The 21,737-nt window shown below is 38.9% G+C and overlaps 1 protein-coding gene across 2 annotated transcripts in view; it reads right to left on the bottom strand.

Moving 5' to 3' along the window:
* ppp3ccb (protein phosphatase 3, catalytic subunit, gamma isozyme, b) overlaps positions 1 to 19,373 on the bottom strand; it is a 41,590-nt gene extending 22,217 nt beyond the window's left edge. The window contains exons 1-4 of one of the 2 annotated variants that reach the window (XM_048176634.1): positions 18,985 to 19,373; positions 9,481 to 9,678; positions 8,265 to 8,389; positions 415 to 526 (exon numbers count right to left, since the gene is read on the bottom strand). In XM_048176634.1, the coding sequence (XP_048032591.1) occupies positions 415 to 526; positions 8,265 to 8,389; positions 9,481 to 9,678; positions 18,985 to 19,036 (487 nt within the window). In that variant the 5' untranslated portion in view covers positions 19,037 to 19,373. The remainder of the gene's footprint in view (positions 1 to 414; positions 527 to 8,264; positions 8,390 to 9,480; positions 9,679 to 18,984) is intronic. The other variant, XM_048176628.1, reaches the window with a different exon arrangement.
* Positions 19,374 to 21,737: the final 2,364 nt, after the last annotated feature.

Raw genomic sequence — 21,737 nt, 5'->3', positions numbered from 1 at the left:
ACACATACAGGACAAGAGCTTTATAAAATTGCATAAATGACAGGTGTTACAATTTTGCACAGATTCTGTGTGGGTCTGCTTATGATCATCAGCTGCTGGTGGAAAGCAGGCAGCCGTTCGGTGTGAGGGTTTCAGTTAGCTGTCAGAGTTTGTCATGACTGGGATGATGGTTGATGTAAATCTAAGTGGGGAATGAAGAGCCCTGACAAGAGCTGAGGGATTGTGATTGAGCTCTGTGCCCGCGGCCCGTCATCCATTACTCTCAAGACATGATCTCTCTCAGGATGCCATGGAAAAAATATCCATGACAGAGTTGAATGATAGGATGTGGTAAAATCTCATTTTGCTCTCTTGATAACGTTTATACACACACACACACACACATGCTCGGAGTTTCTAAAGAGCTGAGCTTACATTCTTGTTTAAAGGTGAAGTACTCTGTGAGATGCCGACACTCGTGGTTGCCTCTGAGGAGGAAGAGGGTGGTTGGGTGGTTGATCTTCAGGGCCCACAGATAGAGCACACACTGCAGATGCAAAAAGAAAAAGCAAATCACCAAAATTAACCACATACACTAGCAATGCTTTAATATATGATGTTGTTTAATCACAATTGCATTGATACTTTTGATACTTCAGTTTATGTATATCATTTCCTACAATTCAAACAATGAAAATATAGGTCACTGAAACTTTGAAACTCTTATTTCTCAATGTGGTCAGAGTTATTTCTATAGGTGACAAACTAGATATCCTGCAGACTGGGTCTCTCGTGCATTTGGTGCCATTTCAATAGCGATACAGCTATGAAAATGTGATGAATCACACTGTATTGAACTGTGACATACGCATCGCAACGTACTTCACATTATAAGGTAGTTGCAGTTACCCAGCCCTAAACATCAAGATGGACCATGAGTTAAAGAGATTGATATCCAAGTGGAAATGGAAAAAATGTTGCTTCAAATATAAACACACACTATACAGGTGAAAACAATCATTAGTAGGGATGCACTGATGTACTGGCCAATAATCGGTATCAGCCGATAAAAGCAATTATATTCACTAGGGATGCACCGATACCATTTTTTAAGGACCGAGTACGAGTATCGATATTTTTTTTCTGGTACTCACCGATACCGATGCCTACACATTTATTAATTTCTCTTTTTTTTTGGTGATGTTGCAGTTTTCCAAGCACAGTGAGACTAATGTAGGACAGCTTCTTTATTATTACTCTAATGAAAAAAGTAATACATTTTTATGTGCTTGTCACAAACTTAAAGAACAAAAATGTCACTGTCCAATAACCTTCAAAGAGCATAATTACATATATATATATAAAATTGTTGTTATATAAAAAGAAATTTACAAATTTCAAACAATACAACAAACACTATAGAGATACAAATTAAATAAACTTGTTTTCAGATACAGTAGGTTTATATACCATGTATAAATTTATTTAATATCTTTTGTTGTTTTATTAACATTAATGACAAATATTTAATTAGGCTATGGTCCCTTTAAGACTGAATCCATGGATACTAACACACATCCTGTTTTCCCCCAAATGTTTATGCCCACTTAAGCCATAACCGACTGTATTTACATGTGATACACCACATGATGGACATTTTGACAACTATGTATGCATTTGACCATTCAGGCGCAAGGAGAACTGATCGCGTGCTGTCTGAGAGAACTGGGATTGTGCACAAGAAAGAGAAAGCGCTTCTGGTCTGTGTCATTCAGCGCGATTCCGCCTATCCCGCCTTCACTAATCGATAACGAATTGTGATTGAAAGCATGCAGTTCGCAATGTGTGGGTTGTCACCATTAATTTTGATTAGTTCATGCAGCAGCGCAGAGCGCAAGTCATCTCTTGCCCTTAAATACATGTTATAGCACGAAAGAACATGTATGAACATCAAAAGGTATGTTTAAAGATACAGTACCACTTACCGAAATATATCATGTCTTGTGTACTCAACTACTTAAAGATGTCAATAAAACAGCTTCTCAGCTTATGTCACTTAATGTTGCATTTACCTCAGGAAAGTTATCCAATGTTCACTGTTTGTTAGTTAGCAATAAAAAAAAAACTAGAGAGGAGCTTATTTAAATGTTAATTATATTATATATGTTTATAGAAATTTGTCATGAAGACAAGTGTTTAAGAAAACTACCTTATGTGCAACTGAGTTGTAAACAAACATTCCAGTTTTTATTAATTACATTCCAGTGTAATTATTATATCTGAAAATAAACAACAGTTGAATATAATAGTTAGGGCTGTGTTGTTATTTTAATCTCCAATATTATAGTAACATACCAAATGAGAGGGTTCCCTGAATAGCTTAAACATTACTTGGGGGAGATTTTTTTCCTTAAAACCAAACTGTCGGTATCGGCAGATATCATTCTGAATACTTGGGTATCTGCATCTCTAATCATTAGCGTTCTGATGTAGCTCAAACTAATATGCTGGAAGACCACGACAAAGCAGGTTCAGCATTTAAGAGGATTATACCTCCATTACTCCTGATATTTTATTACAGGAATAGATTACCCACAAATGAAAATCATTCTATCATAACAGACCACTAGCATTCACAGTATGCAAAGTTCCTTTATGCAAAGAATACCTAGATGACTGACTTCAGTTGTCACTAAGGCTAGTATACTGGGAGGAATACTATATCCCACAATGCAATTGGGTTGACACATCCTTCCTTTACAAATAGTACCATCAACAAATGAATTTCTAACATTTCTTAACTTAGTACTTCAATCAAATGAGTTACATTTTTACGCAAAACTTTTTTCCCCATAAATTAATTTTATTTTATATTTATTTTCAAGATGGTAACTGGACCACTACTCTTTTTTTTCTGTGATCTACTAAACATTTTTGTAAACTGGCCACTTGTCACCAATGTAAATTATTACATATAACATATGGGTTAGTAAAGTAGGAGTAAGAAAAAAATCCACAAAACTAAAGTTTGGAGTCAGTACATTTTTTTTAAAATAAATTAATCATATTCAGCAAAGATTAAAATGGACAATAAAGGCATGTCTAATGCCACAAAAGATTTCTATTTCACAACCGTTTTTAACATTGATAATTATAATAATTGTTTCCTGAGCAGCAAATCAGCATATTAGAATGATTTCCGAATGATCATGTGACACTGAAGACTGGAGTAATGATGCTAAAAGTTCAGCTTTGGATCACAGGAACTTCTTTCAAAAACATCTTAAAATCAAAAACATTTCTTCTTTCAAAGAAATCTTACCTCAAACTTTTAAATGGTAGTGTAGTATTTTTTTAGTAACTGTTTATAGTAAGGATACAGTTAACATAATAGTATCCCCAAACTTAAGACCTTAGATTAGACCGATAACTTCAGAAACTGAAGCTCACGTACACTCCAAACACCCTGAGCCACTAACACATCTGAGCAGACAAAAAACATTTTGCTATATTAGGCAAGACTATGATTTCAATCTTTTCACATTTGCTTCTGATATCATCTCTCAACTCAAAGCACTGAAATGTCTCAAGTTATCAATACGGTTTTCTTGAAAAACTTGCCCTGTCTGTCATAGGCATGCTATCCCATTAAACACCTGCAAGGCTTTTTGGTTCGCTTTCGGTAGATTAACCACAGAACACCGCTGCATAACAGTGGACAGGATTGCAGTGTTAATCTGCAGAATACACATTTATTTTTCTATCCTCTCAGGAAGGATACGCTGCATTTAGGTTGCGGTTATCTTTAAAAAGGCCCAGTAGCAGTTGATGTTTCATTAAACTGAAAGAATAGTGAAAATAAAGCGTTCTCCACACAGCTCTGGGTGTCAGGGTGGGGCGAAGTCTGGTGGCATAACCTACGAAACGTTTGATGACTGCAGTGGCCCAGTCAGAGGGCATTAGCAGGTGGTGTGGCGGATGACTGAAGTTCAGTCCTTTGTGGTCTGTGATGTCCAGGGAGGGAGTAGGAACCTAGCGTGGCCTTTATTGTGAAACACACGCTCCCTTTCTATGCATCTCAGGTGGCCCGCGGCCCTGAACCCTCAGCTGTGTTTGATGTATTGAGCAGCGGTATGTCTGCTCTCTTACGCCGCCTCTTTTAACCCTGACATTTCTCCCGTCCCTGAACTTTGCAACCAAAGCGTGATGCAGAGGTGGAAGCTTTTTGAGGACTCACGCTTGCCGGCCGATTCAGAATGACATCAGACATCAAGGCCAACGATATATAAAAGACTGCAGCTGATAAACTGGACCAAAATTTTTCTCAAACAAGAAACAATTTACACGTAACCTCGATGTTGAGAAATGCTTTCTCTGGCCTGCAGGATGGCAGGATCAATAATCCTTTAAAGCCATCTGCTTCATCATTGTGGTTGCTTTACAATGATGATACAGTGTTACAGGCAGAGGCGACATGCTGATTGCATCATCACAATGCATCCTGGTACAACAGAGGCTGTTTGAAAAGCACAGCCACATGGCATCTTCTGAGGGCCAAGTTAAATGTAATCGTCTTAAGTGTTTGCAAGATGTAACTTCTTTCAGCAAAGATGTGTTCACAAAGATTTTTATAGTGATTACAAAGTGGTTTAAAACACAAAATTAGCCTTTTTATTTAAAAAGTTATTCTGGATTTAAAGGTGCTCTAAGTGATGTCACACATTTTTAGGCCAAAACATTTTTTGTCACATACAGCAAACATCTCCTCACTATCCGCTAGCTGCCTGTCCCCTGAACACACTGTAAAAAAAAAAAAAAAAAAAAAAAAAGTGGTCTCTGTAGTCGCTACAAGCTCCGAAAACAGTAATAAAAACAAACTGGTGCAGCCTGGACCACAAAACATAATAAACATGCTCCAGCCAATAACCGACAAGAATGATTTTAAATGCGCGTACATGACTGTTTCAGGAAGCACGGAGGGGAGGGTGAGGAGGAGGAAGAGGAGGGAGGGTCTAGCTAGCCTCTGTTTTGTTTGACAACTCTTCGAACGTCAACAGGAAGTTACTCTGGCCAGGATCACTTAGAGCACCTTTAAAGGGTTAGTTCACCCCAAAATGAAAATTTCTCACCCTCATGTCGTTCTACACCATAAGACTTTCACAGAAGCTCAACCTAACCTGAATAATGCACAAGAACAAACCTCTTCCGGAAGCTTAAATGTGCTGTGTAATCAATGAGGCTCATTCTTGTATGTTACGGCGCATGTTTGAGCTTCCTGAAGAGGTTTGTTCTTGTGCATTATTCAGGTTCGGTTGAGCTTCTGCTTATGTTCGCTGATCAATGTTTACATGTGAGGAAAAGCCTAAATTAAATCTTTTCATCATAAGTGATTGATTCTCTTCAGAAAATTTGGCCTAAACCACTCAATACATATGGATTAGTTTTCTTTCAATTCAATTCAATTCAATTCACATTTATTTGTATAGCGCTTTTCACGATACATATTTCAAAGTAGCTTCACAGAGAATGCATGTCAACATTATAATTTAAAGAATGCAGTTAGCAAATAATGTAATAATTTAGGCAATTAATTTACAATCACTGTTAGCAGTTTAACTGAAGGTAGAAGCAATGAGCTCCTGCAAAAAATGAATTACATTAACAATAATTAGGTTATAGAAATTGGGCAACGTGCATGTTGATCCAGATGATTGCGTCTTCTGAAGTCTTCGCAGGAGTTGGCGCCAACTCCTTTCTGACCTCTTTCTGACAACTTTTTCTGACCTCTTTATGAAGTTTTTGAAGCTTCAAAGTGGTAGTTACAAAGGGAGTCTATAGAAGGAAATCTGACAGCATTCTGTCAGCAAAAAGATCTTAATTTGTGTTCCGAAGATGAACGAAAGTCTTACGGATGTGGAACGACACGAGGGTGAGTATTTAATTACAGAATTTTCATTTTGGAGTGAACTAACCCTTTAATATAGATTTGGCTATTGACAATATTTGTGGCATGCACCAAAATTAATTATCAAAAGTAAATTTTTCATTTAGCCAAAATCCAAAACCAAATAAAGTTTAGGTAGTTAAATTTGGGTAACTGAACTGAGCATGCTGTTAAGGGTGTTGTGTTTTCAAGTGATAAATTAAAAAGTAAAGTTGTTTGAATACTTTTTATGTTCCGCCTCTCAATATTTCAGCTGAACAATGCCTTGGCAAATAGGCTTCATTACTGTAAATGCATTTTTTTGCGAACTGAGGGGCAAGTTTAAATAATTTTCTATGGTAATCAACAGCATGCCACTGATGCTGCTGATAGAGCTTAAAGGTGCAATAGGTAATTCTCTTCAGAAACATTTTTCTTGTTATGCTGGTTGAAATTTTTATTTTTATGTTTTCAAAGTTACGAGCAAACTACAACATCCACACCTTTGGTGCATGGATTTGTAAGGCCACCACCACCACCAGATGTTTCGACCATTTGTTGAGTCATGAGTCTTGCTACAAACAATGGAAACGTCTCGTTTCCTCCTTCAGTGAAAAATACCCTCAGCGTCCCTGCGGGTATTGTGAATGCAGTCCTTAGCATGAAAGATAGTTTTGTGTTGTTCCATCACTTGATATTCTGACAATGTTTACATTGTGTAAATGTGTATTTTTCCAGAAATACTATCACCTTTCTGGTTATAAAGACAGGGATGTGGTTTATTTTGTGCTCAATGCTGCCATTTTGTCCATCCGCTGTCACGTTAGACATGTTCAAATCCATTTTCTGCATCCAATTCATTTTTTACGTTTGTTATTTAAGTACTGTTACTCAGGGTTTCCGTTGTCCGGTAATTACCGGACATTGGCCGGGAAAAAAATTAAATGTCCGACAAAATTAAATCTCTCCGGTCAAATTGTCAGATTAAAACTGCCTAATAATCCCGGCCCCGCCCCCCTAACACAATCTGAATCGACCGTTTGAAAGTTTTTAAACAACATCGCATGTTGCATTTCAAATAAAGCGCACGCCTAACGGCTATAATATAGACCTAAACCACGAACTATTGAGAGACGTTTCAAATATGGCCAGGCCCAGGCAGACTAGCCTTAAAAGTTTTTTTCAGAGGCCAGACACGAAGGAGGATACTGAATCAGGAACGCCTGAAGCCTCAGATGTCCAGAGCCAGACAGCTCCGCCACCACCGGAGAAAAAGCCGAAGTGTAGGGTCGGAATGGAGTGACAAGTTCCCATGGCTAAGATGTGAGGTAGTTGATGGTAACGAAAAAATGTATCCAGAGTGGACCAAGCTCGCCAAGATAGCCTGTGTAATCCCTGTCTTGAGTGTTCCTGCAGAGAGGGGGTTCTCGCTGCAGAATCGGATCAAGACGAAGCAGCGAAGTCGCCTTGCGGAGAACAAGGTTACGCGGCTTATGCGCATTGCAAGTTGTGGAGAGACACTGGGAAGTTTTGATTTTAAGTCAGCAGCTGCACAATTCAGCACTGCAAAAAAGCGTAAAAAGTAGCCAAAAATGACGCGAGACAATGTTATAGGCCTAGTCATTTGTTTGTTCAAGTTCATTTGACAAGGAGTCATTTCACACGGTGGTCAATTTAAATGTTACCAGCTAAATGAGACATACTGAGTTTATAATTAAGTTTGCTTGAGTAAAAACAATGCTATATTCGGATATTTTATGTGGGGAAGGGGGGTTGGTTTGTTAAACTATGAAATGTGAAACCATAGTAAAAAACAATTGGTTGATTGACGCCAATCGGACGTTCATGTTTTTTTTTCCGTCTATTTGAAAGTTAGGCTAATAAACATGTTGCATATACGGCCTGATTATGTCATTTTTTAAGTTACATAAACTGCTTTCAGTTTTCCTCAACTTGACTAATTAAGAGGCGATATTTGACCGGCATATCATCAAAATGTCCGGAAAACGAAACCTCTCACTTTGACCGACACAATTTTTTTCTAGCGGAAACTCTGCTGTTACTTACTGTACTGTAAAGTTTTCTCACCGGTGAATGACAAATGATGTAATATAATAACGTTGTCTCTGGTCGTCTCGCTTCTGGTCTGTGTGCGTTCATGTGTTTTGGAGGAGGCGTGGCGGATGGTGATTTCAATGCTAGCAGGATAAAGCTAGCATTTTCCTAGAACACCTACTGCACCTTTAATATGTATTGAACCCGTACCATTCCTTTAAATATGCTTATATGGGTTTATTATATAAGTTGTTGACCACTTAACCCTATTTTAAATAACTTGCGACCATTACAGAGTAACACTCACCTCAATACTGAAATAGCCTCGATCCACATAGTCTCCCAAAAATAGATAGCGTGTGTTGTGAGGGGAACCCCCCACCTCAAAAAGCTTCATCAGATCGAAGAACTGCCCATGGACATCTCCACACACTGAAGATGGAGACAAAACACAGTAAGACAAAAACTTGAAGTTGAAACAACAACAACAACAGGGTGATATCATTGAAAGGATGTGGCCAAACTGAAAGCTTTGTGGAAAGAAACAAAGAAATATCAGACATTATGTACATGCAAGGAGGTCAAAGAGGTCATCTGAAGATGGCAGGAAAAAAATTGGTAGCATAAATGCTAAGATTTTAGTAACTAAGGGTGCACTAATCTTAAAACCACTAAACAGAAGCGCACAGGCCCACTCAAAATAGCAGAGTGAAAAATATCAATAGTGGCCACCACAAACAGGATGTGGCCAAACCAACATCATTTCCGCTTAAACCTCCACAAGGTAAAAAGTTGTACAAAACAGCAGGCACCATCTTTATTATCCACGCCACAATTTTTCCGTTTTTTCTTGTAGGCCAATTATTACGCGCATAGCGTGTGTTATGAAAAACATGAGAGTGTGCAAAGGGGGGTTGAGGGGGGATAGATGTGGATAGACGTGCCCATTTATATCCACACACCTGTTTGTGTGTTTGCTCGAGTGTATGGCGAGTGTTGGGGGTTTCCTGTGGCCTCCACTGGGGAATTAAAGTGTGGGGGTGTGTGAGAGAGAGAGTCTAGGATGCAACTGTTTCTCTGACCTTTATAGAGCAACCACATTAGGTTGCTGGGGAAGACTATCTCCATATGAAAATAATCATGCTCTTCTCGCTGGCTTGAGGATTATGTCGGGGTCAAGATTAAACCTTAAAGATTAAAGATGATATCAGAGATGCCCGATCAAGTAACCGCAGAACCTAGAGGCTACTTTTATAACATTCTTCACGATAAGAACCATATCACTGTGAACCAGCAAACTAACTCTGATCATGTTGTTTCTGAGGAAGCAGGCATGTGGGCGAGTATCGTCAGCAGTGGGCATCACGCTTGTCTGTGATCGTACGGCATTAGGTGTAGTGAATATCCTGAGAGAACCACATCCTGGATGTAAATGCTGATTGTGAATCACGACAGGTTTGTAGTGTCGCCACGCAATGAGTCATCAGAACAACCAGCACACGGCTGAGTGCGCAATAGCCTACCTGTGATGGGGGCCTCCACTTCCAGCATGCACTTCTCATGGCGGAGGATGTTGGCGCCGTCGTTGATGATACGTAGGGCTACGTCCTCCTCCAGGCGGCCCTCTTTCACCAGGTGGCTCTTCAAAAGCTCCACCTTGGGCTTGCCGTCCTCGTACAGCTCTTTCATGGTGAGCCGCGTCGTGGGAGGGTACGGCACCGCTGCGGGAAAGAGGAGAAAGGAAGACCAATCCTTTACTCTTGTTAGTCACAGGGAAACCCTGCTGGCAAGCATTTGAAACATTTGAAAAATACTAAGCAATATGCGTGTTTTTTAGCAGTTTTGACTGTACAAAATAGATTACAGCTTTGTGCCAGAGCAATTCAGACCCCATATTGATTTGGAGCTACCTGTTAGAACATTGCAACAAATGTCTAAATTTAAAGCAGCATGTTTACAGTCACGACCATGCAGAGTTGATAACAGTGTGGTGATGTCTCACAGTCTCTCATAGCATCTGCTGACTGCGGTGTCTCCAAGTTAAGGAAGTGCAGCTCCTCCACAAATTCAAAGCCAGACGGTGTGTGATAAAAGTACTGAGCCATAAGCAGAAGGGTGTTACTCCAAATAAAAATATCTCATCCCAAGATTTTCTGAACATGCCACTTTCAGGCTTCCATCCAAAGTAAATCAAAGCTTATATAAATAACTAGATTTTTTACATTTTCAGAACCTGAACCAGCCTAATTATTCAAGATTTTAAGACTAATTGTTGGAAAAATATGCAGTTTTGTACATCACTAGTGCTTGCCTGTGCAAATCTCACCACAATGATGCTGGGATGTTCTGGGTAGTTGCCATGGCACTGCTGTTCTGAGTAGATGCTAAGGTCTTTTGAACAAGTCGATATGATTTGCTTTCTCTGTTTTATCGTCCACCAGCCAAAAAAAAACGTACAAGCAATAACAATAAGCCACATGATCATTCATGGCCACAGCACATGATTAAACATGCTAATGTTTAATTATGGACTTTGAAAACACCACACCCTAAAAATGTCATGATGCAAGGGTGTTCTGGGTGGCTGCCATGCCATTGCTATATGGTTGCTAAAGTGTTCTAAATTGCTGCTAGGTGGCTGCCGAAAAGTGCCCACTCCAAAATCCCTTTTTAGTTTAATTTTTTTTTTCTTCTGTTTTATCATCCACTAGACAAAATTGTACAATAAGCCACACAATTTTGAAGTATCATCCCTGTCCGTAGCACAAGTGGTGCAGGATGAGTTTAAGGGTGTGTTCACACTTGTTTGGTTCAGACCAAAAAAAAAAAAAAGGGTTTGGATGACAGTATTTATATCATGTTTTACCTCTAATACACCACTATGTCCAACGGCATTCATCACTCGATTCGTCAGGTCTGATCGCGCTCTGACAACGGCAGTGATGTCTCGCGCATATACTTCAATGAATGAGCGCGAGAGATCACTGCCGTTGTCAGAGCACGATCAGACCTGACGAATCGAGTGATGAATGCCGTTGGACAGTGGTGTTTTAGAGGTAACAAATGATATAAATACTGTTTGGTTTCTCGCACAAACCGATCGTTTCGTGTCTTAAGACATCAATGTGTCGTCACGAGCCTCAGGGTTTAATTTGGATTTGTCTGTCGTGTTTTATTTACTCTTATAGTCCAAGTTCCCGCTGACTTGCATTATACCACTGACAGACGGCAGCGGTTGCAGTTAAAAATCATCATTTGTGTTCTACTGAAGAAACAAAGACACCTACATCTTGGATGCTCTGGGGGTAAGCAGATAAACATCAAATTTTCATTTTTGGGTGAACTATCCCTTTAACCTTAATATTATAAATTGATCAGAATACTTTTTGTGTGCCAAAAATAACAAAATAGTGACTTTATTCAACAATATCTAGTGATTGGGTGATTTTCAAACTATGCTTCATGAAGCTTCAAAGCTTTACGAATCATTTGTTTTGAATGTTTTTAGTAGCTTTATGGGCATTGAAAAAGGGAGTGTTATTGCTGGCGATGCTGGCCTTACTAAGTCATCGGATTTTATCAAAAATATCTTAATTTGTGTTCCGAAGATGAACGAAAGTCTTACAGGTGTGGAACGACATGAGGGTGAGTAATAAATGACATAATTTTCATTTTTGAGTGAACTAACCCTTTAAAAATCAGGGGCCGTATTCACAAAACATTTTATCTTACCACTAAGAGTTCTCCTAAATAGCAGTAAAAGTTCTTAGCTAAGAGTTTTCTCTTAAAACCTATTCACAAAGCTGCTGAGACAAACTTTTACCAAGGAATAGACTGAAGTCTTAAGCTAAGAGTAAGGGCGGGGTTGACCTTGTTGCTATGGACTATGCCCACAGTGATTGGCTGATGGGGGAGGAGTCTCTGTCAGCGATTTAATCATAGAAATATTGTAGAATGAGGTATCATGTTTCTATATTAAAATAAAGGTTTTAAAATAAAAATGTTGCCATATTCAATTAAAGGTTTTAAAATGTAGGCTAAGTGTCACTAATTAAACTAGTACATGTTCTGTTGTATCATTTGTAAGTGTGAACTAATTAAAACAACTTCCACAGGCAATCAGGCATTATTTATTTATTTATTTATTAAAGATTTATTTTTGGCGTTTTATCATAGATTCAAATCTATATGTAATATGTATTGCATTTATGAAGAAAAGGTTCAGCACCCAAGGCTCTATCGCTATTGCCTCAATGGTGTACAGTGTCTTTGGATGGATTAGGATTGTTTGTGATTTGGTCTTAGTGACTTAGGAGTCCTCTTGACTACTCCTAACGTTTCACAGATTTAGGAGCTAGTTTTAGCACTAAAATGCTTTGTGAAATGCTCTTAGAGCAAAAATATAGGAGTCCTAAAATTAGGACTGACACGCCCATTATTTTTAAGAGTTTCTCCTAAATCGACAAGTTAGGAGCTACTTTTAGCCAATACGTGATTTTTCTGAACTCTAATTATGAAGTCTTTGTAGGTGACTGTGTGAATGAGTTGACCATTGACATCGGCTGCAGGGCATGATTTGCACTTAACTGGTTTGGGGGGGGGGGGGGGGACTAATTACTAAACTAAAACGATACTTACACATGATGCAACACCACTAATTAGCATTGCTTCACTTTAACTTCTTTCCCTGAATACAGGCAAATTAAAGTGATGTGTGAAACTTCATGGTTGCAAGACGACAAGCTATTACTCAATTCATGACGCTAACTGAAAACATATAGTTTGCAATAAGGTTGTCTGAAAGACGCAATGCCAAGCTGCCTGCCAGAAACTAAAAGTGAAACATATGCACGGTAATAACAGTTACCGTTATTGGTCAGAATTTGGGACTCTCCCACAAAGCTATGTGGGTTATCAGAACACATATGGCCACAGCTGGTCCCATCCCTTCCCCCAACCAGCACGCACAGGCCTCGTTAAGAAGACATGAAGCCCTTGCCGTTGTGGAGAAGACAGCTTAAACAAACCCTCGACAACCTGGGGGCTGGGATTTTACATTCAGACACCGTGCGCATGGGCGAGCGCAGAGGCAGGCGGCATGCAAACAAATGCCTGCTGGAATTGCTCTGCAACCCCCCGAGCCTTAAGCTATTTTCAGTTGCAGGAATTCCACAACATTCAAACCAGTTTAAGAGGAGTGGGGAAGTTACGTCCTGAAGTTAGGGTGGGGTAGAAGGCCAGCTGTTGGCATTGATATGGAATCCTCTCTTCTAGGGTCACAGGCCAGGTTGGCACGACTCGCTCTCCAGAAGAATGTGGGTCTGGCCGACGGCCACGGCTTTCAGCGCTGGGACCACAGGCATGATAGACCACAAGAAAGCTTCAAGCTCAGATGACTAGAACCCTTCCAGGCTCTAAAATAGTTGAATTAGGAGTAAAGGATCGATTTGGGTTTACAATATCAACTTTTTCGATGACTTCAGAGTCTGCTCAGGCAGAAACCATCAGGGGGTGTTGGTCTTGTCGTATGTCAGAATGAGGAAGAGAAAGACACTGAATCTTTCATGCTTGACAGAATAAAGGAAGAACACCTGCTCATTTGCCTGTATTAACTAAAGCAGTAACAGGGCTATTATCTGGCTCGAGGGTTGAGTACACCCTTCTGCAGCAATGGCAGCGAAAATGTGTAACCTCTCAGTGTGGTGGATTTGCATGTGAAAATGAAGCACTCAGGACGGGAGGGGGATTTTACTATCAAAGTACCAAAATACTGTATGCATGAACTCAAAACCCAACCCAATGAAGGCCCACTTAAAAGGAGGTTAGTTTTCAAGAACAAAAACACAGTGCTTTAGCACTTGGTCACTTCATAGCTGTCCAACCATGAAAAGAGTGTTATGCCTTCAAAGATGCATTAGAAACAAAATTGATTTGTTTCTGTAAACATAAAAGGGATAGTTCATAGATCATTTACTCACCCTCATATTGTTCCACTAACTTTCTGTTGTTGACTAACTTTTTGTAGAACATAACATTTTGAAAAATCTCCCCAAACTTTTTGTTCACATAATGGAAGTCAGTGGGGTCCAACGTGATTGTTTTGGACCTCATTGACAAAAAGATTTGAAATATTCTTGAAAACATTCTTCTAAGCAAGTTAGTTGGTAAATAACAGAATTTTTATTTTTGGATGGACTATCCCTTTAAGAGTCATTTGGACCAGACTGCATGTATATTAATAAGGAAGCTAGAAAAGGCGTAACTTCCTGTGTCGGCCTGATCTGTGGTTTTATCACACCAACTGTCTTTTTTTTTTTTTTTTTTTTTTTTTGTCTGATATTAGAGAACATTTTAGGTAAGAAATCTCATGGACTTGTTCTGGGCAAGGATGATGAGAGCTATCTTGGGCGGTAGAAGCAAACCTAGAGAGAGGCCGTGGTGAGAGACGGGCCCGAGGTCCGTTAATCATGCATGAGGACAGAATAATTACACAAGCAGGGTGACGTTGACCCTGACAGATCTAGTTTCTATCTGTAAATAAGCCAAAAGGTCAAAACATCAAATTCACCAGCATCCTGACAGGGGTCCAAAACTTTATAGCAACAGCTGCATAACTCATTTCCAGACGACATGCATTAGATGGTGATAGGATTTCAGGGTGTTGATTAGAGATGCACCGGTCGTCCGGCCATCAGTCAGAGTTTGCCAAATTAAAAAAAAAAGTTCAAATTGATGACCGTTTTTTTTTATTTTTTTTTTATTTTGGCCAATCTCTGTTCCGAACTTGTACACAAACTGCATTAAAATCATTTCCTAAAATGTCATTTGTGTGGAAACATTAAAGTTTGTACATTAACACAGGCCAGAGACGGGACATGCTTAAATCAGACGCAAAGAGGAGAGGAGAGCACAGACGTGCCAGGAGAGAAAATACCGTACCTGGCAAAGCAAGCTCACACTGTTCGCAAATCTCACTGAAAACAAACTGAATGTATCTCTGAAGGGAAATGACTGTTTTGATGGCACTTTCTTTTCCTCTTACCTAAAGTAGTGTTTATAAGCGCAGCGCTGCTGTGTACAGCCGTAACCAAGGAAACGACGCAACGCCATGACACGGAATAAAAGGTATCTTTTCCATGTTAATCTGAGATTTTGCCCTAACTAGCCACAACGCAGTCACACGAAGATTCCATTTTAGAAAATGTTTCTATTCTTCTGTGACAACGCAGCTGGAACAACACAACCAAGTATGATAATGATAACCTCAGGTGCTGTTTATGTGCTTTATTTAATGTTAAAAACATCTAATGTGAGTTTGAATATCATTTTGTGTGTCTTTTATAGGCGTACTGAAAGCAACAATGGACAATTCACCTCAGATCTGCAAAATAAATAACAGGAAAGAACGTTTAAACTGTCAACTCATTGTGAACACACAAATGTATTCTATGACAAATATTATTTCAGTAACTCAGTATGTATTTTTAATAATGGTGTAACATTCATGAATTTGATTATGTACTCATCCATTTCCTTGCGAGTGGTGCCGTGCACTTGCGCGAGAGCCCGCCCACCTGCTGTTCTGATTGGCTGTGGTCTTTGATTGATTTTGTTGCATCTCGTAGTCATGTCACATATGGTGTGGACAGACAAATTGCTTGTCGCCGAAATCTTATTTCATCGCGTCTGGTTAGGACAAGGTGTAAGCGCCATCTACTGCCAGAGAGTGAATTTGCATTTTCATTCAGTCCGTCTGCTGTTTTTGTTTTCTGCAGTTTAGTTTTGTGAAATTATGCTACATAAAACTTAAGTTATATCATTATGTTTTTGCTTTGAATCTAGAAATGATACAATGCAATTACTTTTTTTTTTTTTTTAAACTGCTCATTCTACATATGGCATCTTTGTTTGGATCATGATTAAAATGCAGTGGTTGCCTCTTATTTCAAATGGCTAAAGAGATTTTTTAAGGCCAGTTTAACCTGTAATAGAGCAAATAGACAAATACATTTCAGCAACCGGTATCAGAAATGGTCCATTTGCTTAGCCATGAGAAATCATGATTGTGCATCCCTAGTGTCAACCATCAAAAAATACTACAAAAACAGCAACCCAACTTGAATTTCTCTTTCATGCTAACCTTTCAAGCTTTCAACTGACTGCTGATCCATGTTTAAATACACAGCACAACAAGTGCTGCACTGTCTGCCGTTCTCAGCAGGGGAAAGTGAGAAAAGAGTTGCATGGAAATGTCTAGCAACTAATCAAAGCTTTTAAAGGCACTTAACCTCATCTTTCCTCCGCCTCCGTCGTATTGTTCCAAGCATGGCTCGGCTGATGAGTGCGGAGTAGAAAAGTGCCGCTGCAATCCTTGATTCCCCACGCTCCGTGCTTTAGCTGTGGGAGGACTCATCAAGACACGGCCTTGGCAAGAACCTCAACTCCCACTCACCACTTCAATCATGCTGGAGTTCATTCTCACAGAGATTATAGTCCTTTTAAACACAAGCTTTAGTCGTTTTACCTTCCAAACACAATATTTTCTGGACGAAACAACAGGCGAGCATTCCATCAACAAGTTTTTTTAATTTTTCTTTTTACACTCGAGTCGACTGAATTCATCCTTTATCAGCCCAAAAAAAACGTACCCAAAACATCTCGAGGTAATATCAGAATACTGGCGCAACAGTGCTCAACACGGATTAGAGTGCAGAGGTCAGGTTCTGGAAGTTCTGTTTATTTGTTAATTGTTTATTGTTTATCTGAAAGAAACAGACAGTATAACTTATAAACCTTTACAGACAAACCTATTTTGAGTTGCGAGGTTGTTAATCGATGCTATACGCTTTTGTTGAAGTCATCCGTTTGCATTACTTCAACTTACTTTTAAAATAATCAAGTTTAAAAGCTGAATTTGTGGTGAGAAACTACATTAACCATGATCCTCTACAGAAATGTTGTGTGTATATTTTGCAATAAACAATGATTTATCAACAACATTTTATATTTTGTCCATTTTTAATGCTTCATGGGATTGTAGTTCTTTCCCCTCACTAAAGTCTTGTACCTTGTAATCTTGTACTTTTTTTGTCTAAGTTTTAAATACTTTTTCACCTTGTACCTGGTTCATTGTTAAAGCGTTATAAGCCATGAACCAAAGACTTTTTAAAAATCCCTATGGGAAAAATGAATGGAAAAATAAATACTTACGGAATCAACACCACTGAAAAAGTGGGTGGGCACTAATCAACATTTGCATCATTCCACAGACAATGTCCCCTCTCCACTGTCTTGTTTTGTTGAATAATTCTCAAGATTGAACCTTCCGCAACATGGATGTCTGGCCACCGTGGCCTCAAATAAAACATTTTTCAGACAGCCTGCAATTAAGCATACGTGTAGCATAAAATCCAGGTGTTGGAGTGCTTAAACTGAAAGGAGGCATTCAGTGAAACCTGGAACCAATTTGGAGCTGAAATGCTCCTGTTTCTGCAAAACGGGGATCGCAGATTCTAGACAGAAAGAGGCTTCGGCTCTTTTTAATGAGGAGGGTTTTTTTTGTCTGTAGCGATTTAGATCTCTGAATGGTCTGACTTGGGAAGGGAGATGCAAGTCATTACGGATCCAGAACTAGACTACTAAAGAGCCCAGTGCTATCAGCTCATTACAGAGGCCATCTAATTGAGCCCGATCAGCCAAAACACATCGAGCTGACAGCAGTACATAAGAGACTGAGAGGAAAGAACACACTATATATGTCAGCGGACACACTAGTTTTAATCAAAAATAAGTCCAAGTTCCCCGGGTGCTACTATACCCATGAAGCCGCGGTCCTAATGATCCAATTAGTGCATTACTCTACTGTGTCTTACTCCTTTGACAAACTCCCACGAGCCCTTGATAGGGAGCCGATGCTTAAATGCATCACCACCTAACCAGGGGTCAATCCTTTCTTGAGTTAAAAGATTATTTGTACAAGGTTAATTGGGATCACACAGATAACTTCAATTAGTTTAGTTCTATCTCAGTCAAGAGAGCAAGGTAAAGTGACAGTTTTTTGAGCACAGAGTTTTCTGAACTCAACCGTCTCAAGATCGCTGATGTTGCCTAAACCCCAAGGAAGGATGGAAGCAAGAGGATGAAAGCAAATGTGCAACAGTAATGAGAATTAATGTTAAGAGAGTGTTGTGCATTTAATGCATGTAAACCTCTACGGTCTTTCTGAAACAGCAAGTGCCTTTAAGCCCACCAAAATCTGTTAACATTAAAAAAAAGTTAGATTATTCTCTCATTTTAAGATTTATGTGTCTATTAAGTTTTATTTATTACATATTTAGTAAAAAAAAAGTTTAAGATTTATATTTATGTATATCAACTGTAACTGGAAAAACCACCAAAATCATATATATATATATATATATATATATATATATATATATATATATATATATATATATATATATATACACATACACACACACACACATATACATATATATATTGCAAATGTATTACTGATATATTATAAGGGTATTACTGTATCATATATCAGTAATAACACCTGCAATGAGAAGTAAAATGTTTTTTTTTTTTCCCTACTTGAAACGGCTTTGGCAGTTTCAGTTGCATGAATCACATGGACTTTGCATATTCAGACCACTTTGAGTACCATGCATTCCCACTAATATCTTTATAATGGTCTAATTCACTAATAAGAGCTTTCCTTCTGCGTAATGTTTACACACTACAGCTTAAAACTTCATTGATCTCATTTAATTCATGTCAGCTCATCCCATGCAGTCTGAGCCAACCTGTCAAATTAGCCATCAACATGTGTGTCATTAGTCTTTCTAAGTTATCCAAAAGTCAGTCAACACAACATATGTCTTCACTTGTTTATATTTATATTGCACATAAACTGAATGTCACCCATCAGCTACCAGACCGTGTTAGCTAACACAAAACCAGCAAAACTGAATTTTAAAAAAAACTGAATAAAAACGTACGGTTTCACACAGAAAATGTACCTTTTACGAGCCGTTCGGTGGTGGATTGTTTATTCTGCTCCTTCCCCGACATCCTTGAGTGTTTCTCGGTGGAATAATTGTAATTCCTCCTTGTAGCTGAACCCAGCTAGTCGCGTTAGCCCGCTAGCTCGGCTAAGCTACTGACGTTTCAGTTCGCGAGGAAAGTCCTGACCGCTCCGCTATAAAAGCGGGGAAACGGAGTCAGGGCGTTCGTCCGGATCGGCTTGTTGATATGTACGCTCAAGCGGTGGGGGAAAGGGGAAGGGGGAGCCCACTGTAGCGGCAGAGTTTTATTTTCTGCCGTGTCTGTCCTTCGGGTTTGCTCACACAGGCGACCCAGCTGCTGTCAATTTCTCTGAGGGAGTAGCGATGTCCGATTCGTGAGCGAATCGTTCGGTTGAGTCGGATCTTTTCAGGGAATCGTTTGAACCTGTTCATAAATCCTGTCTGAACGGCTCGTTGACGAAAAGGATTGAATCGGTTCTTGAGTCAACAATTCAACGACTCATTGAACTGAGATTCCGTCCCTTTTAGACATGTCCGATTCACAATAAACAGAGAACTGATGAGTTGGGTTGATTTAATCAAGTTAAGAATAACATAGCTATTCCTAATAAAATGTACTGGGAAAATGTTATGACTTAAATGTATTTTATCAACTTTTTTTGTATTAATTTAGACAAGTAAACACCCATTTATTAAAACTCGTAATAAAAAAAATCGTAGTAATTCTCATGGCTTAATTTCAAGGTTAGACAAAACATAAATGCCACGCGGGTGACGCAATCATCTCATGACGTAAAAGAATCACTAAATTGGTCGCTGAACCGGTTCTTTAAAATGAACTCTTCAAAAGAATCGATTCCAGAAAATGGCTCAGACTTCATCTCTATGAGGGAAAGAAGGCGGGGGAGTCTGAGCGGCGCGCGACAATAAAAAGGCTGTGCGCGAGATGTTGCCAGTTTTTGTAAAGCGACCGCAGTGGCCTGTAAATAATAAATATGTAATCAGGTTTGGTTTTATTGTAACGCTCAAATTCTGCGCCTCACTGTTTTGTCTTTCTTGTTTGATCCACTGAGTCGTCCTGACTCCCTTCTTGCGGATTAAACTCTAATCCACCGTGCAAACGGATTTCCTACAACATGGCGGCTTGTGCTCAGCACACATATGTTATTTGTGGGTAGTGTAGTTTTTAAACATACATCTAGCGATACCTATATGAAGTCAGTTATATGCATCGCTATGAAATTGTCCTCTAGGATAATCCGATGCTCTTGATGCGATTGTTATATCCAGTACAATTATAGTGAAACACAACGAGGAGGTTAGAATTATGAATTGGAGATAATTCATAAAGAGTAATCCAGCATTGTCACCCAGTGGTCAAATAGAGAAAAGTCTGATTGTTTCATTGTTCAGTGGTTTATAAACCTGCCTTGAACGATAGATAGATATGTATGTATTTATTTATGTATAGCCTACTGATTTTTTTAACAACTTCTCTCATGATATAACCTATAGCACAGCAGATTTATAAGGGTCCAGACTTAGGCTATATTTTACTACCCCATAATGACATGAATAATGTGGTAGTAAAATACACCCCCGCCCCCCTGAATGATTTTGTTATTTTAGCCTAGTAGTCATGTTTGATGTAGGCCTATGGGAACATTGGGAAGTTTTTGAAGCCAAGATTCATCCCCAGAGGGCGACCTTCTACTACACAGAGAGCTCTGATGTTAAGCATGAACATATATGAGCATGACGTTTTTGCTTTAGTGCTTTAATAGTAATAGTAATAATTAACAAAATAGACTGAATAAACTGTCCAAAATATGTTATCATGCTGGAACATTAGTTATGGTTATTAAACATTTTTAATATTATAGGCTACAACACACTGCAGACCCTCTGTAAAAAGATGTGAGAGTGTTTTGGAATTGGATCGATGAATTAAAACTGACAGAACTGCTTCTGAATTAGGCCTATATTAGTTTTATTTGGCCTATCTGACTTATATTGTTATTATTATGGTAACATTTAGCCTATAATAATAGCCTAATACTCTAAAAGATAGATTAGGGAGACCAGGGATGGTTGTAACACTTTTTGATTCAGCACCTATAACTTGCTGAAGTTTTTAGCTTGAGTTCTCAAACTTTTATACAAAGTACCCACTTTTGTTTACTACAAATGGAACCAATTCAACCCTCTACAAGAATATCACAGACCTTGTGAGTTAATGTTAAATAAGTGGTTTTCCTTTGTTACAACCTACCCCACTACCAGGTTGTAATACATGCTGGGGTACCAAAAACACATGCATACCATATGATATTGTTCAAAAACAGGTTTATTGAAATAAAAGAACAATGTCTCTTACTCTCTCTATGACAGTGTGTGTGTGTGTGTGTGTGTATGTGTGTGTATATTTATGCTATATTTGACTTACTTACGTACACTTAATAAAAACAGGCCACTACAATGTACCCGATTAAAGAACATCTTTGTACATCTTTAAGTCTAACAAAAATAACATGTCCATGTGTGTGTGCATGTGTATCTATGTGTGCTTATTCTCAATCAGAGTTACAGTGCTGACAGATGAATGCTGGTAAACCTGGATTGCAGGCTTGGTGGGCCCAGAAACTGCATAGGGCGCATTTCAACCAAAACTCATCAGATTCTTTACTTAAAACACTGGCGGAGACACCTCTGTCAGTCTTTCTTTTCCATGTCCTAGTCATTCTGTA

The sequence above is a fragment of the Megalobrama amblycephala genome, linkage group LG2, assembly GCF_018812025.1.
Source record: "Megalobrama amblycephala isolate DHTTF-2021 linkage group LG2, ASM1881202v1, whole genome shotgun sequence".
Lineage (NCBI taxonomy): Eukaryota > Metazoa > Chordata > Actinopteri > Cypriniformes > Xenocyprididae > Megalobrama > Megalobrama amblycephala.
This window is presented reverse-complemented; position numbering and strand designations above follow the sequence as displayed.